Genomic DNA, 12,559 nt, shown 5'->3' with positions numbered 1-12,559 from the left:
CTCCTGGTCTTCCCCCACCTATTCTTGCCTCTCTTTCTTTCTTTTTTTTTTTAAAGTCTTTGGCCACACCCCACGGCATGTGGGAATCTTAGTTCCCCGACCAGGGATCGAACCCACGCCTCCTGCATTGGAAGGCAAAGTCTTAACCATTGGACCGCCGGGGAAGTCCCTTGCCTCTCTTTCTTTACCTGTCAAAGCCGTCAAGGCTTAAAGTGCTCCCATCCAGGAAGCCACCCTCTGACTAATCTGAAGAAGGTATAGTCATGAACAGACCCAAGTAAACAATGCCCCAGAGTAAGATACAGAAGATGCTTCATACTTGATTAAAACCTGCTAAACTCTTAACCAATCCTCAGTCCTTTCTACTTCCTTCCCCTCCAACTTCTAGGGGCTATTCAATTACAAGGCCTCACAAACCTAAGGGAAATTCTGCAGGGGCATCAGCACACCAACATTTTATTCAGGGGCTGATCAATCTCACCCCTTCATAACTCCTAATACCGTATTTCCCTGCATCTAAGGCACATCATTAAAATATACATGTATCCCCATCTCAAAGACACCAACAATCTATCTTAGAATTGATGAAACAAATTAGCTTGGCTTAATTTGCTAGAGGCTTCTTTTCAGGAGCTGCTGGGTAGAGGAGGGGCCTCTACTTTTTTCATGGCCTCCATCTGGCCCAGCTCCAGGGTCTGGATTTGCCCTTCCAGCTCTGACCCCAGGCCTACCTCCTCCCTCACAAGGGTTCCCCTACCCCAGCCCACAGAGATCTCACCCTTCTCTGAACTCTACTTGAATCACACACTTCAATCTTCACTAAGTTGCGATATTAACTAATTGAGCCACATGTTAGTCTACCTTCCCCCAGTTTCTGGCTCTCCGGGTTCTGTGTTATATCCCTTTTTATAGCCTTCATAGGTTGTGGATCTAGCATCTAGCAAGCACTCAGTAGATACCTGCTACCTGATTGAAAACAAAAAGACACAGGAGGAAAAAGATGACTGTCTGAGAAGGAACGCTGGATGTGAATGGAGGCCAGGAAGCACAGGGCCAGGCAGGTGTGGCAGCCTCACCTTCATCCAGCACTTCTCCACCAGGCTGCTGCTCCCTGCATCCCGCACTTTGAGGTAACAGTCGACTGCACGGCTGTATTCTCCAGCCTGCTCCCACTGTCGAGCCTGTTCCACCAGTCCTTCCATGCCCCTGTGCAGACGAACGCGCTTGTGACCAGGAATGGGGAGGGGCAGCGTGGCTGATTCTGTGCACACCTTCTGACCACCCATCCCCAGCCCTGCCGACATTTCCGGGTCCCCTGGCTTCATACCTGGCCCCCTTCTTGGTAGCTTCCCGCTCATACTCTTCCTGCAGTGCCTCCAGCTGGCCAGGCATGTAGTCCTTGCAGATCCGCAGGGCATCGCTCCATAGTCCAGCCTCCTGCTCAGATTGCCAGGTAGCAGGACGGTTAGCGGCAGGCGTGACAGCTTTCCAGTGCCACTCAGGTGCTAGGGCCCACTGATCCCTAGGTCCTTGGACTTCTCTTCCCCTTCCTCTTTGTCTCCTTCCCCCTCCCCAGTGTTAACCTCCTGTATCATTCTCAGTACCAGGGCTCACTGTAGTGCTCTGTGGGCTCTCACATCCTCTCACCCTCCCCTCATGGCCCTGAATCCGCTGGCCCACCTTATAGTAACTGAGGGCCAGGCCCGGTCTCTGGGCCCGAAGCAGCAGCCCTTCTGCTTTCTGGAAGTCCTTCTCCTCCAAGGCGCCCCGGGCCTGCCCCATGAGCACCTCAGTGACGCTGTCAGGGTCGTGGGCCTCGGCCACACGCTGAGCTGCCTCCCAATCCTGGTTATGGACAAACCTGCTCCCAGATGAGGACAGAGAGGAGGCTGAGTATAGGAATGAGGCCTCCACGATGAGAGGCAACAAGCCATGTCGCTGAGGGGGTATAAGATTTACTGGTACTAGGTTTAGATGAAGGTGAAGATGACAACGAAAGATCCTGGGGCTGAGTCTGGGAGGACAGGATTAAGGAATTTACGGGGTAACTCACATGAGGACTGCTTCCTTGGGTTTACCAGCCCTGATGAATTCAGCTTCAGCCTCTTCAAATTTTCCCTAGAGGGAGAGAAAGGCAGCCATACGTGATGAGACAGAGATTGGCATCACAGGCAGCCATGAGACAAGAGGTTTGAATGCCTGGCAGCAGTGGGCTAGGGGATGGGAAGGAGGGCTCTGCCGTCAGAGTCAAAAGCAATGGAGAAGAATCACATCCATACCTCATCCTCCAGGTACATAGCATATCTGAGATGAATCTCAGGAGTTTTGTGCTTGAGGGCCAGCCGAGAGAGTTCAAAAGCAAATTCAAAGGAGCTGAAATGGAAGGCGCAGATAAGGTTAGCCTACTCTATACTTCCTTTTATAAGAGGAAAAGAAAAACAGAGGGCAAGGATTGAGGGGAGGAAAAGGCACAGATTAAGAAAGACAATATGACATGATAGAGAAGCACAGAGAGCACAGCACTGACAGGGAGGAAGGACTCCTGGTGCTCTGACCACCTCCTCCTGAGCCACATCTACACTAGCAGAAAAATAATCTTCCCAAAACAAGTAAAACTACCCGCAGCAATCTGACTCGATGAAGGATTACTACTGGTGTTCTTAACATTTACTTAAGAAAAGCTCACTTTGGGCAGAAGACCTGAACAGATGTTTTTCAAAAGAGGATACACAGATGGTCAACATGAAAAGATGCTCTAATCATCTAATCATCAGAGAAATGCAGGTCAAAACCACAATGAGATAACAACTCACACCTGTAAGAATGGCTATCATCAAAAAAGGTCTACAAATAGCAAATGTGGGTGAGGATGTGGAGAAAATGGAACCCTTGTGCACTGCTGGTGGGAATGTAATTTGGTGCAGCCAATAGGGAAAAGAGTATGGAGGTTCCTCAAAAAACTAAAAAACAGAACTACCATATGATCCAACAATGCCACTCCTGGGTATATATCTGAAGAAAACAAAAACACTAATTAGAAAAGATACATGCACCCCAGTGTTCATAGCAGCACTATTTACAACAGCCAAGATATGGAAGCAACCTAAGTGTCCATCAACAGATAAATGAATAAGGAAGATGTGGTACATGTATACAATGGAATACTACTCAGCCATAAAAAAAATGAAATTTTGCCATTTCCAACAACACGGATGGACCTGGAGGGTATTATGCTTAGTGAAATAAGTCAGACAGAGAAAGACAAATACTGTATGTTGTCACTTATATGTGAAATCTAAAAAAACAAAACAAATGAATATAACAAAACAGAAACAGACTCACGGATATAGAGAACAAACTAGTGGTTACCAGTGGGAAGAGGAAAGGGGGGAAGGTCAAGACAGGGCTAGGAGATTAAGAGGTACAGACTACTATGTATAAAGTAAATAAGCTACAAGAATACACTATACAGCACAGGGAATATAGCCAATATTTTATAATAACTTTAAATGGAGTATAATTTATAAAAATATTGAATCATCATGTTGGACACCTGAAACTAATATTATAAATCAACTACACTTCAAAACATTAATAATTTAATTTAACTTAATTTAAAAAAAGAAAGAAAAGCTCATTTTGCATTTAATAGAATCACACTTCCGTTACTCAGAAGTAAGTTACTGGCTTAGTGCATTTTAGCTTTAAAAGCTGTTCTCTTTCCACCTTTCTCCTTAGAACAGCCAAAGATTAAACACCATTCTGAGCCTCCTGGGGAACAGGAGCAGAGTTAGTAATTCATTCTTGCCTCTCTATCAGGTTCTTCCAAGGATCTCTCCTTACCACACTGCTTCACTCTTGCTTCAGCCTCCAGAAATGCTTTTCAGTTATACATCAATTTCCTTTCTCTATATAGAGGCTCTGTCTGGAATGGGGCCAGCAGAGAGAAGGCTTGGGGCCTCACCAGTTGTCAGCAGCATGGTCAATAGCAGCTTCCAGGAGTCCCAGCTTATTGAGCAGTCTAACTGCAGCCTCACCTCCCAGGCTCTTTGCCCACAGATAGGCCACGTGTTTGTGGGCATTAGCTCCTCCGTGAGCCTTGGCCACCTGAAAAGCAAAGCCACTTGGCAATCCTCCAATACAGGGGTACATGGCTGCTCCCTTCTCCTCTCTGACCTGACCTCAGCTTGGAAAAAGAGCAGGTGCCTCTCCTAGAACAGTAGGAAGAGGGCTAAGTTTCAGGGTCTATTAACCTGATTAGGGTCCCAGGATGGATTTCAGGTCGTTCACAAACCATTAAAATTGTATGTGAAATTTTGTGCGTAGGTGTGGACTTTTTTCAAAGACACCCATGACCAGTTTAGAATTAGACAGTTACTTGAGAGTGGGAAAGAGGGATGGATGAACCCGGTACATCCTTACCCAGTAAGGGTAAGAACTCCTTACCCGGTAGGCCTCTTCCCAAAGCCCACTGGACCGGTACATATTCACTGTTGCCTTCCACTCCTGGGCCTCGAGGTAGTGATATTCAGCCTCCTGTAGTCGGCCTTCAGCCTCCAGCTCCTGGGGAGAGGTGGATCAGGATGGAGAGAGGGAGAGATGGAGCCTGTTTGGGGGAGAGATGGGCAGGGGCAGGAGAAGGGCTCACCTTGCCCAGATGTAGGTGTGTGTCGCTGAGGAGATCTGGGTGGTGCTTCCCTACTAGGCGGATCATATCATCATACAACTTGTGCTTTTTGAACATGGTGATGGCAAGATCAGGCTCTTCCACTGTCACATATAGCCTGGGGATAGGAGATACACCTGCGGCCTCCTAGACCCAGATTCCTGCTGCTAGAGTCGTTCCTAAGGGATTCTGTCACTGCCTTCTGGGCAGAGGGCACATATCTGCAGACCTCATCCCTCCCTCTAGCCCTGAAGCCCCATCTCCTGCTACACCTCCCCTGGGGCCACGGCTCACCTTTCAGCCTCTCGGTACTTGCCCTGCTCCTCCATCTCCTGAGCCTGGGTGATGTACAGCACCGACACATCTTCTGGTCTCATGCACTTCATCGCCAGCTGTGCGGACACACAGAGCCAGGGTAGCCTCAGGCACCAATTCCCAAGGGAAGCAGAGGGAAATGCAGAGCGGACAAGGAAGTGGGGCTTCAAGGGAGCCTGTTTTCTCAGGAACTCTGAACCTTCCCAACAACCACAGGCATTTGGTTAGCGTCACTCTCCTAATCAGTTCAGGGAATCCCAAGTCCATAATGAGCAGAGTAAGAACTACATTCTGCTAAGGCAGGAGGGCCAGAGACATCCTGTGCGGGGGGCACCTGTTCCCACTACCTTACTCCTACTGTACCCACTGGGCTCTGGGAGCAGGAGCGAGAACGGTTACCAGTGTGGCTAGAGCTTCAGCAGAGGTATTTCAGATTCCCTAGCCCCCAAGCCCATCTGCTGTCTTCAGAATCGCAGGTTTGGGAACAAGGGCCTCTCTTCATCCTTGCCTTTCCCTATGGCTAGGGATCAAAGTTACCCAGACTGTATTTTGGTACTCTTCCTCAGCTTTCAGGGAACCTGGCGAAGTGGGGAGATCAGAGACTAAGGAAAGTGGCAACGTAACCACAAAGGTGGAATTCTCTTCTCATGAACTCCGCCCATTCCCTACCTTGTGGGCTTGCTCCCAGCGGCCAGCCTGGGTGTACATGTCTATGGCATCTTTCGTCCGGTCTCCCTTAGTGTAGAGCTCCTCAGCAATCTGTGGTTGAGATAGGCAGAGGCAAAAGGTCAGAGCATCAGAGTGAAAGCAGCCTGTAGGAGGAAAGAACAAACCTCAGTTGGGATGGAGCAGAGCCTGGGATACCATTATCCTATAGTCACAGAGAAGACAAGATGACTACAGGTGTTTCAGACTTTCTACTGTTTTGAAAAAAGACCAGCCTGAAACAGCATGAGGACAGTACGGTGGGAGTTTAAGAGGGTCTCACGTTTCTGCAATGCAAGGCAATTCTATACTGTAACTATGTTGGAGTTATTCTTTGTTTTTTAATTAATTAATTTATTTTTGGCTGCGTTAGGTCTTCATTGCTGCACGCGGGCTTCTCACTGCGGTGGCTTCTTTTGTTGCAGAGCACGGGCTCTAGTTGCGGGGGCTTCAGTAGTTGTGGCTCGTGGGCTCTAGAGTGCAGGCTCAGTAGTTGTGGTGCACGGGCTTAGCTGCTCCGCAACATGTGGGATCTTCCCAGACCAGGGATCGAACCTGTGTCCCCTGCATTGGCAGGTGGATTCTTAACCACTGCACCACCAGGGAAGTCCCTATTCTTTTTTTTTTAATTTTAATTTTTAAAAAAAATTTTAGGGCTTCCCTGGTGGTGCAGTGGTTGAGACTCTGCCTGCTAATGCAGGGGACATGGGTTCGAGCCCTGGTCTGGGAGGATCCCACATGCCGCGGAGCAACTAGGCCCGTGAGCCACAACTACTGAGCCTGCGCGTCTGGAGCCTGTGCTCGGCAACAAGAGAGGCCGCGATAGTGAGAGGCCCGCGCACCGCGATGAAGAGTGGCCCCCGCTTGCCACAACTAGAGAAAGCCCTCGCACAGAAACGAAGACCCAACACAGCCATAAATAAATAAATAAATAAATAAATAAATAAATAAAAATTTTATTGAAGTATGGTTGATTTACAATGTTGTGTTAATTTCTGCTGTACAGCAAAGTGATTCAGTTATACGTGTATATATATATTGTTTTTCATATTCTTTTCCATTATGGTTTATCACAGGATATTGAATATAGTTCCCTGTGCTATACAGTAGGACCTTGATGTTTATCCATCCTGTATATACTAGTTTGCACCTGCTAATGTTGGAGTTATCCATGAAGCATCACTCATGCTTGCACAGGAAGAGAGCTAGAGACTTGCTTTATACGTCTGGGAGAGGGGTCTATGTTATGTTAGAATGAAATGGGGGAAGTAAACCTCTTTCTTCCCATTCAGGGTGGTGACACTGTTGGGTCCCAGAAAGAAGGATTTGGAACACTTCTTGTTCTGGGTTCCCTCATCATCATCCTGTACTGCATTGCTTCCGGCTGCAGAAAGGGGCTCTCCCTCACCTCATACTCCTGCAGAGACGCATAGTGTTGGGCCACACGAGGATAGTATTTGGACGCAGTGTTCTGGTCCTGTAGATCTAATATATAAATTGCCTTCTTCCACTGGCGGGCACCCAGGGCAGCCTCAATTGCCTTAATGGAGCACCTGGCATAGTTGGGAAAGGTGTAAATATGTATGAGGAAAGAGGAAAACAGATGGAGGTAAAGGGAAACCTCAAGCATACTCCAACCTACATTTTGAGATCTCTCTTATTTTAGTAAGGCCCTGGCACCCTTACTTTCCCCATCACCTCTCATCTCATGCCCAAATGTCCTTTGCACCCCCGGACCACCACACCTGGCTTCAATGTAGTGATTAATGGCCGCATCAAGCTGCTTCTGCTGCACCAAGTGGTCCCCCCACGCCTCCTCTAGTCTCACCACCTCCACTGGGAATGCCAATCGAGCCAGCTCCACCGCTGCCAGAGACAGAGAGGGCACTCAGCTCAGACTTCAGGAAAAGTGAGATAGAGAAATGAGGCGTGGAATACAGGTGAGAAGTGGAGGGACAGAGGAGCACTGAAGCCAGTCAGCCTGAGCAGAGGCACACAACAGGTGTGGGGGACTGTTTGGGCCGCAGTCCGCAACACTGAGGGATGGGCTGTGGGTGGCTAGTACCTTTCATGAACGCGTTGCCTTTACAGTAACACTCCAGGGCCCGCTGTGGATTTCGAATCTTCTCAAAGAGATCACCTGCCTGTTAACACATCCCATATTACTACAAAGATACCCTTACTCCACAAAAATCAAGTATCAGCCCCCAAAGGAGGCGAGTCAGCCACCAGTCAGGGAGGGCTATGCGCTCCAAGACTCCTCTGGGTAGGAAAGGGGCACTGAGCCCTGGGGGTAAGGGACAGGAATGGGAAGCCAGCCATACCCTGTCATACAGTTCGCTCTTGATAAGGGCTGCAGTGATGTGCTCTACCAGCTCCGTGGTGGCCAGCAGCTCCTCTCGGGTCAGCACCAGCCGAGCAGCTTTGGCAGGGAGCCCAGCTTTGAGGTAGAGGCTGATGGCTGCTAGCCCATCCCCTTGGCTCTCCTGAAGTTCGCCTGCTCGCTCCTCTTGCTGTGTGTCCATCAGCCACTGGTAGTAACCCCGGCGCAGCTTCTCTAGGGCTGGGTGCCCCTGGACACGCAACAGAGAAGACTAGGAGTCACATCCCTCCTGCCCTGCTGCTTCCCAGGCTTCTCCAATCCCACTGTAACAACAGAAACCCTCCCAGTCACCAATGTCCCAACTCCTCACCATATCAGGTCCCGGCCCCCGCCCTGCTGCAGTTCCTACAGTCTCCTTGACAAGAGGAGGTTTCTGATATTGGTGGGCATGAGTTCTGAACAACTGTGGGGAAGACAGAACTGGTACCTTGGCCTCAGCCACAGCGATACATTCGTCCCAACGGTGTAGCTCCTGGTACATGTCCATGGCCTCCTCAACAGCGTTCTAGGGGAACCCGGGCAGAGGAAAGAGGGACACCAGGAAGATACGAGAATCAGAAATCAGCAAGCTCTCCTCAGCCCAGCTAAGATGCCGGCCTGTGTGGACTGAAAGCCTCACCCTTTACGTATACACAAGCAGAGGTGAATTTAGTATGAAACTAAAAGAAACTTAAGCTTCAGGGCACCTTATTTGCACAGGTTCCTTCCAAAGCAACTTTTCTTAAAGAGGGCTCCTCAAATTGTATAAGCTTTGGACCTCACAAAATCTGGATCTACCTCCACGCACAAGAATTGCAAAGACAGGCTCTGGAGTATACGGGGAAGACAGCAGACTTTTTATGAAAGATAGAAGTAATTGTAAGAACTAACACAGAGGAGGCAATTATGGAGGAGTGAAATGCACTGTACAGACCTTTCTGAAAGTTCTCCCCAGACCTTTGGTAGCCCAGCTGACCAGTGCTCATTCCTCTCGAGTTCACCTCTCTATTTTTCCCCCTCTGATCCCCTCTTCCATCCAGTTCTTCTGTTCCTATTACCTGTTCTAAGAAGATCATTTCCGCCAGCTTGTAGTTCTTCTCCAGCATGGCTAGACGTGCTCGGACCTGATAAAAGTCTGTTCCTTCTCCACCCTGTGGGGAAAAAGGAGGTTCTGGTTATTCTGTTGGTGCCACAGGAGCCATTCTGTCTGTGTGGCCAGAGAGACATGGAGGCTAAAAGGCTTAGGAAGCTGAAAACCTCCATGGGGCTTAGAGGCTCGAGGTTTGGCAAGCAATTCCAAAATGGTCTGACTTGAAGGTAGAGGTGGAGGGGGCAGGGTAGAGGAAATTAGCCATGGCTGGAAAGCTAAGAGTCGTGGGGTTGAGTACCAGGAGAAATCTCAGCTTGAAAGACTGAACGAATCAGGAGGAGAATACTTGCATATTCCCGAGACACTTGATCTGCAATCTCATTGGTCTCATGTAGGAATCGAGCTTTTGCTACATGGCCCAAAGCAGAAAAGCACCTATAGCATGGAAGCAATAACAGTAATATTATTATAGAATCATCATTAATTCATTGGTTCAGTAGATATACTGAGCATCTATTATATGCCAGAAACTGTTCTTGCCACTGGGGACACAAAAGGGATAAGACAGATGAGGGACCAGCTCTTAGGGAACTTACTTTCTAGTGGAAACAAATAATTAGTAAACAAATAAACAAAGATTATTTGAAAGAATGGAAAATAAAACTAAGGGGACTCCTTAAGTTGGTAGTCAGAGAAGACCTGTTTGAGAAGCTGACATCTGAGCTGAGACCTTAATACAAGAAAGAGCCAATCATGACAAGATGGAGAAAAATTATTCCTGGCAGAGAGAAAAGCTAGTGTAAAGGCCCTAAGGCAGGAGTGAGCTTGGCACGCTCAAAGGCACAAAAGGATGCCAGTGCGGCTGGAGACTAATGGGCAAGTACCTGATATGAGAAGAAAGCAGAGGCCAAATCTTGTGGGGCCTTAGGACATGCAAAGAGTTTGGGTTTTATACAAAGTACAATAGTAAGTTACTGGAAGGCTCTGAGCAAGAAAATGATATAATGTAATTTATGTTTTTAAAAAATTACCTCAGCTGCTATGGGGTGAATGGATCGCAGGGGTATAAGAACCATATCAGTGAGACTAATTAAGAGGCTTTGCAACACAGCATGTAGATAGTGGTGGTCTATTCCAGGGTGGACACAGTAGACTTGAACAAATAAGTGATTCAGGATACCTTTTCTTTTTTTTTTTACAATCACATGGATCACTTTTTATTTTTAACATATAGAATTTGACTTTGTGTTCATATATATATATATATATATATATGCATGTACACATGTACAAAATACTTGTATCTACCTGTTAGCATTTTTTTAATCTTTATTGGCGTATAATTGCTTTACAATGCTGTGTTAGTTTTTTCTGTACAGCAAAGTGAATCAGCTATATGTATATATATATCCCCATATCCCCTCCCTTTTGAGCCTCCCTCCCACCCTCCCTGTCCCACCCCTCTAGGTGGTCACAAAGCATCCAGCTGATCTCCCTGTGCTATGCAGCAGCTTCCCACTAGCTATCTATTTTACATTTAGTAGTGTACCTATGTCCATGCTACTCTCTCACTTTGTCCCAGCTTCCCCTTCCCCCACCCCTGGGTCCTCAAGTCCATTCTCTGCGTCTTTATTCCTGCCCTGCCACTAGGTTCATCAGTACCATTTTTTTTAGATTCCAAATATGTGCGTTAGCATATGGTATTTGTTTTTCTCTTTCTGACTTACTTCACTCTGTATGACAGACTCTATGTCCATCCACCTCATTACAGGTAACTCAGTTTCATTCCTCTTTATGGCTGAGTAATATTCCATTGTATATATGTGCCACATCTTCTTTATCCATTCATCTGTCAATGGACATTTAGGTTGCTTCCATGTCCTGGCTATTGTAAATAGTGCTTCAATGAACATTGTGGTACATGCATCTTTTTGAATTATGGTTTTCTCAGGGTATATGCCCAGTAGTGCGATTGCTGGGTCATATGGTAGTTCTATTTTTAGTTATTTAAGGAACCTCTATACTGTTCTCCATAGTGACTGTATCAATTTAGATTCCTACCAACAGTGCAGGAGGGTTCCCTTTTCTCTACACCTTCTCCAGCAATTATTGTTTCTAGAATTTTTGATGATAGCCATTCTGACCCGTGTGAGGTGATACCTCATTGTGGTTTTGATTTGCATTTCTCTAATGATTAGTGATGTTGAGCATCTTTTCATATGTTTGTTGGCAATCTGTATGTCTTCTTTGGAGAAATGTCTACTTAGGTCTTCCACCGTTTTTGGATTGGGTTGTTTGTTTTTTTGATATTGAGCTGCATGAGCTGCCTGTATATCTTGGACATTAATCCTTTGTCAGTTGCTTTGTTCACAAATATTTTCTCCCATTCTGAGGGTTGTCTTTTCGTCTTGTTTATAGTTTCCTCTGCTGTGAAAAAGCTTTTAAGTTTCATTAGGTCCCATTTGTTTATTTTTGTTTTTATTTCCATTTCTCTAGGAGGTGGGTTGAAAAGGATCTTGCTGTGATTTATGTCAAAGAGTGTTCTGCCTAAGTTTTCCCCTAAGAGTTTTATAGTGTCTGGCCTTACATTTAGGTCTTTAATCTATCTTGAGTTTATTTTTGTGTATGGTGTTAGGAAGTGTTCTAATTTCATTCTTTTACATGGAGCTGTCCAGTTTTCCCAGCACCACTTATTGAAGAGACTGTCTTTTCTCCACCGTATATTCTTGCCTCCTTTGTCAAAGAAAAGGTGACCATATGTACGTGGGTTTATCTCTGGGCTTTCTATCCTGTTCCATTGATCTATATTTCTGTTTTTGTGCCAGTACCATACTGTCTTGATTACTGTAACTTTGTAGTATAGTCTGAAGTCAGGGAGCCTGATTGTTCCAGCTCCATTTTTCTTTCTCAAGATTGCTTTGGCTATTTGGGGTCTTTTGTGTTTCCATACAAACTGTAAAATTTTTTGTTCTAGTTCTGTGAAAAATGCCATTGGTAGTTTGATAGGGATTATATTCAATCTGTAGATTGCTTTGGGTAGCATAGTCATTTTCACAATGTTGATTCTTCCAATTCAAGAACATGGTATATCTCTCCATCTGTTTGTATCCTCTTTGATTTCTTTCATCAGTGTCTTACAGTTTTCTGCATACAAGTCTTTCGCCTCCATAGGTAGGTTTATTCCTAGGTATTTTATTCTTTTTGTTGCCGTGGTAAATGGGAGTGTTTCCTTAATTTCTCTTTCTGATTTTTCACTGTTAGTGTATAGTAATGCAAGAGATTTCTGTGAATTACTTTTCAGGATATGTTTTGAAGACCCTGGATCAGTGTCCCTAGGACTTGCTGAGAGTCTAGCTGTGGGAGGATAGGAAAAAAGGGACCAAGGATGACTCCTCGGCAAAATAGCAGCAGCTGACCTTTA

At 46.3% G+C, this 12,559-nt stretch overlaps 1 protein-coding gene across 1 annotated transcript in view; it reads right to left on the bottom strand.

Annotated features, from left to right (window-relative positions):
* The window catches only part of IFT172 (intraflagellar transport 172), a 41,674-nt gene that overhangs the window by 5,787 nt on the left and 23,328 nt on the right, over positions 1 to 12,559 (bottom strand). Inside the window, exons 19-35 of the mRNA XM_082427929.1 lie at positions 9,489 to 9,573; positions 9,107 to 9,199; positions 8,497 to 8,574; positions 8,011 to 8,259; positions 7,752 to 7,830; positions 7,432 to 7,552; positions 7,095 to 7,239; positions 5,651 to 5,740; positions 4,961 to 5,058; positions 4,649 to 4,784; positions 4,447 to 4,563; positions 3,965 to 4,107; positions 2,280 to 2,373; positions 2,054 to 2,118; positions 1,681 to 1,861; positions 1,328 to 1,437; positions 1,077 to 1,206 (exon numbers count right to left, since the gene is read on the bottom strand). Coding sequence (XP_082284055.1) covers positions 1,077 to 1,206; positions 1,328 to 1,437; positions 1,681 to 1,861; positions 2,054 to 2,118; positions 2,280 to 2,373; positions 3,965 to 4,107; positions 4,447 to 4,563; positions 4,649 to 4,784; positions 4,961 to 5,058; positions 5,651 to 5,740; positions 7,095 to 7,239; positions 7,432 to 7,552; positions 7,752 to 7,830; positions 8,011 to 8,259; positions 8,497 to 8,574; positions 9,107 to 9,199; positions 9,489 to 9,573 — 2,014 coding nt within the window. The remainder of the gene's footprint in view (positions 1 to 1,076; positions 1,207 to 1,327; positions 1,438 to 1,680; positions 1,862 to 2,053; positions 2,119 to 2,279; positions 2,374 to 3,964; positions 4,108 to 4,446; positions 4,564 to 4,648; positions 4,785 to 4,960; positions 5,059 to 5,650; positions 5,741 to 7,094; positions 7,240 to 7,431; positions 7,553 to 7,751; positions 7,831 to 8,010; positions 8,260 to 8,496; positions 8,575 to 9,106; positions 9,200 to 9,488; positions 9,574 to 12,559) is intronic.

This window comes from Balaenoptera physalus (assembly GCF_965194825.1).
Source record: "Balaenoptera physalus genome assembly, chromosome: 15".
NCBI classification, from domain to species: Eukaryota; Metazoa; Chordata; class Mammalia; order Artiodactyla; family Balaenopteridae; genus Balaenoptera; species Balaenoptera physalus.
The sequence above is the reverse complement of the archived record's forward strand: the minus strand, read 5'-3'. Positions and strand labels throughout refer to the sequence as shown.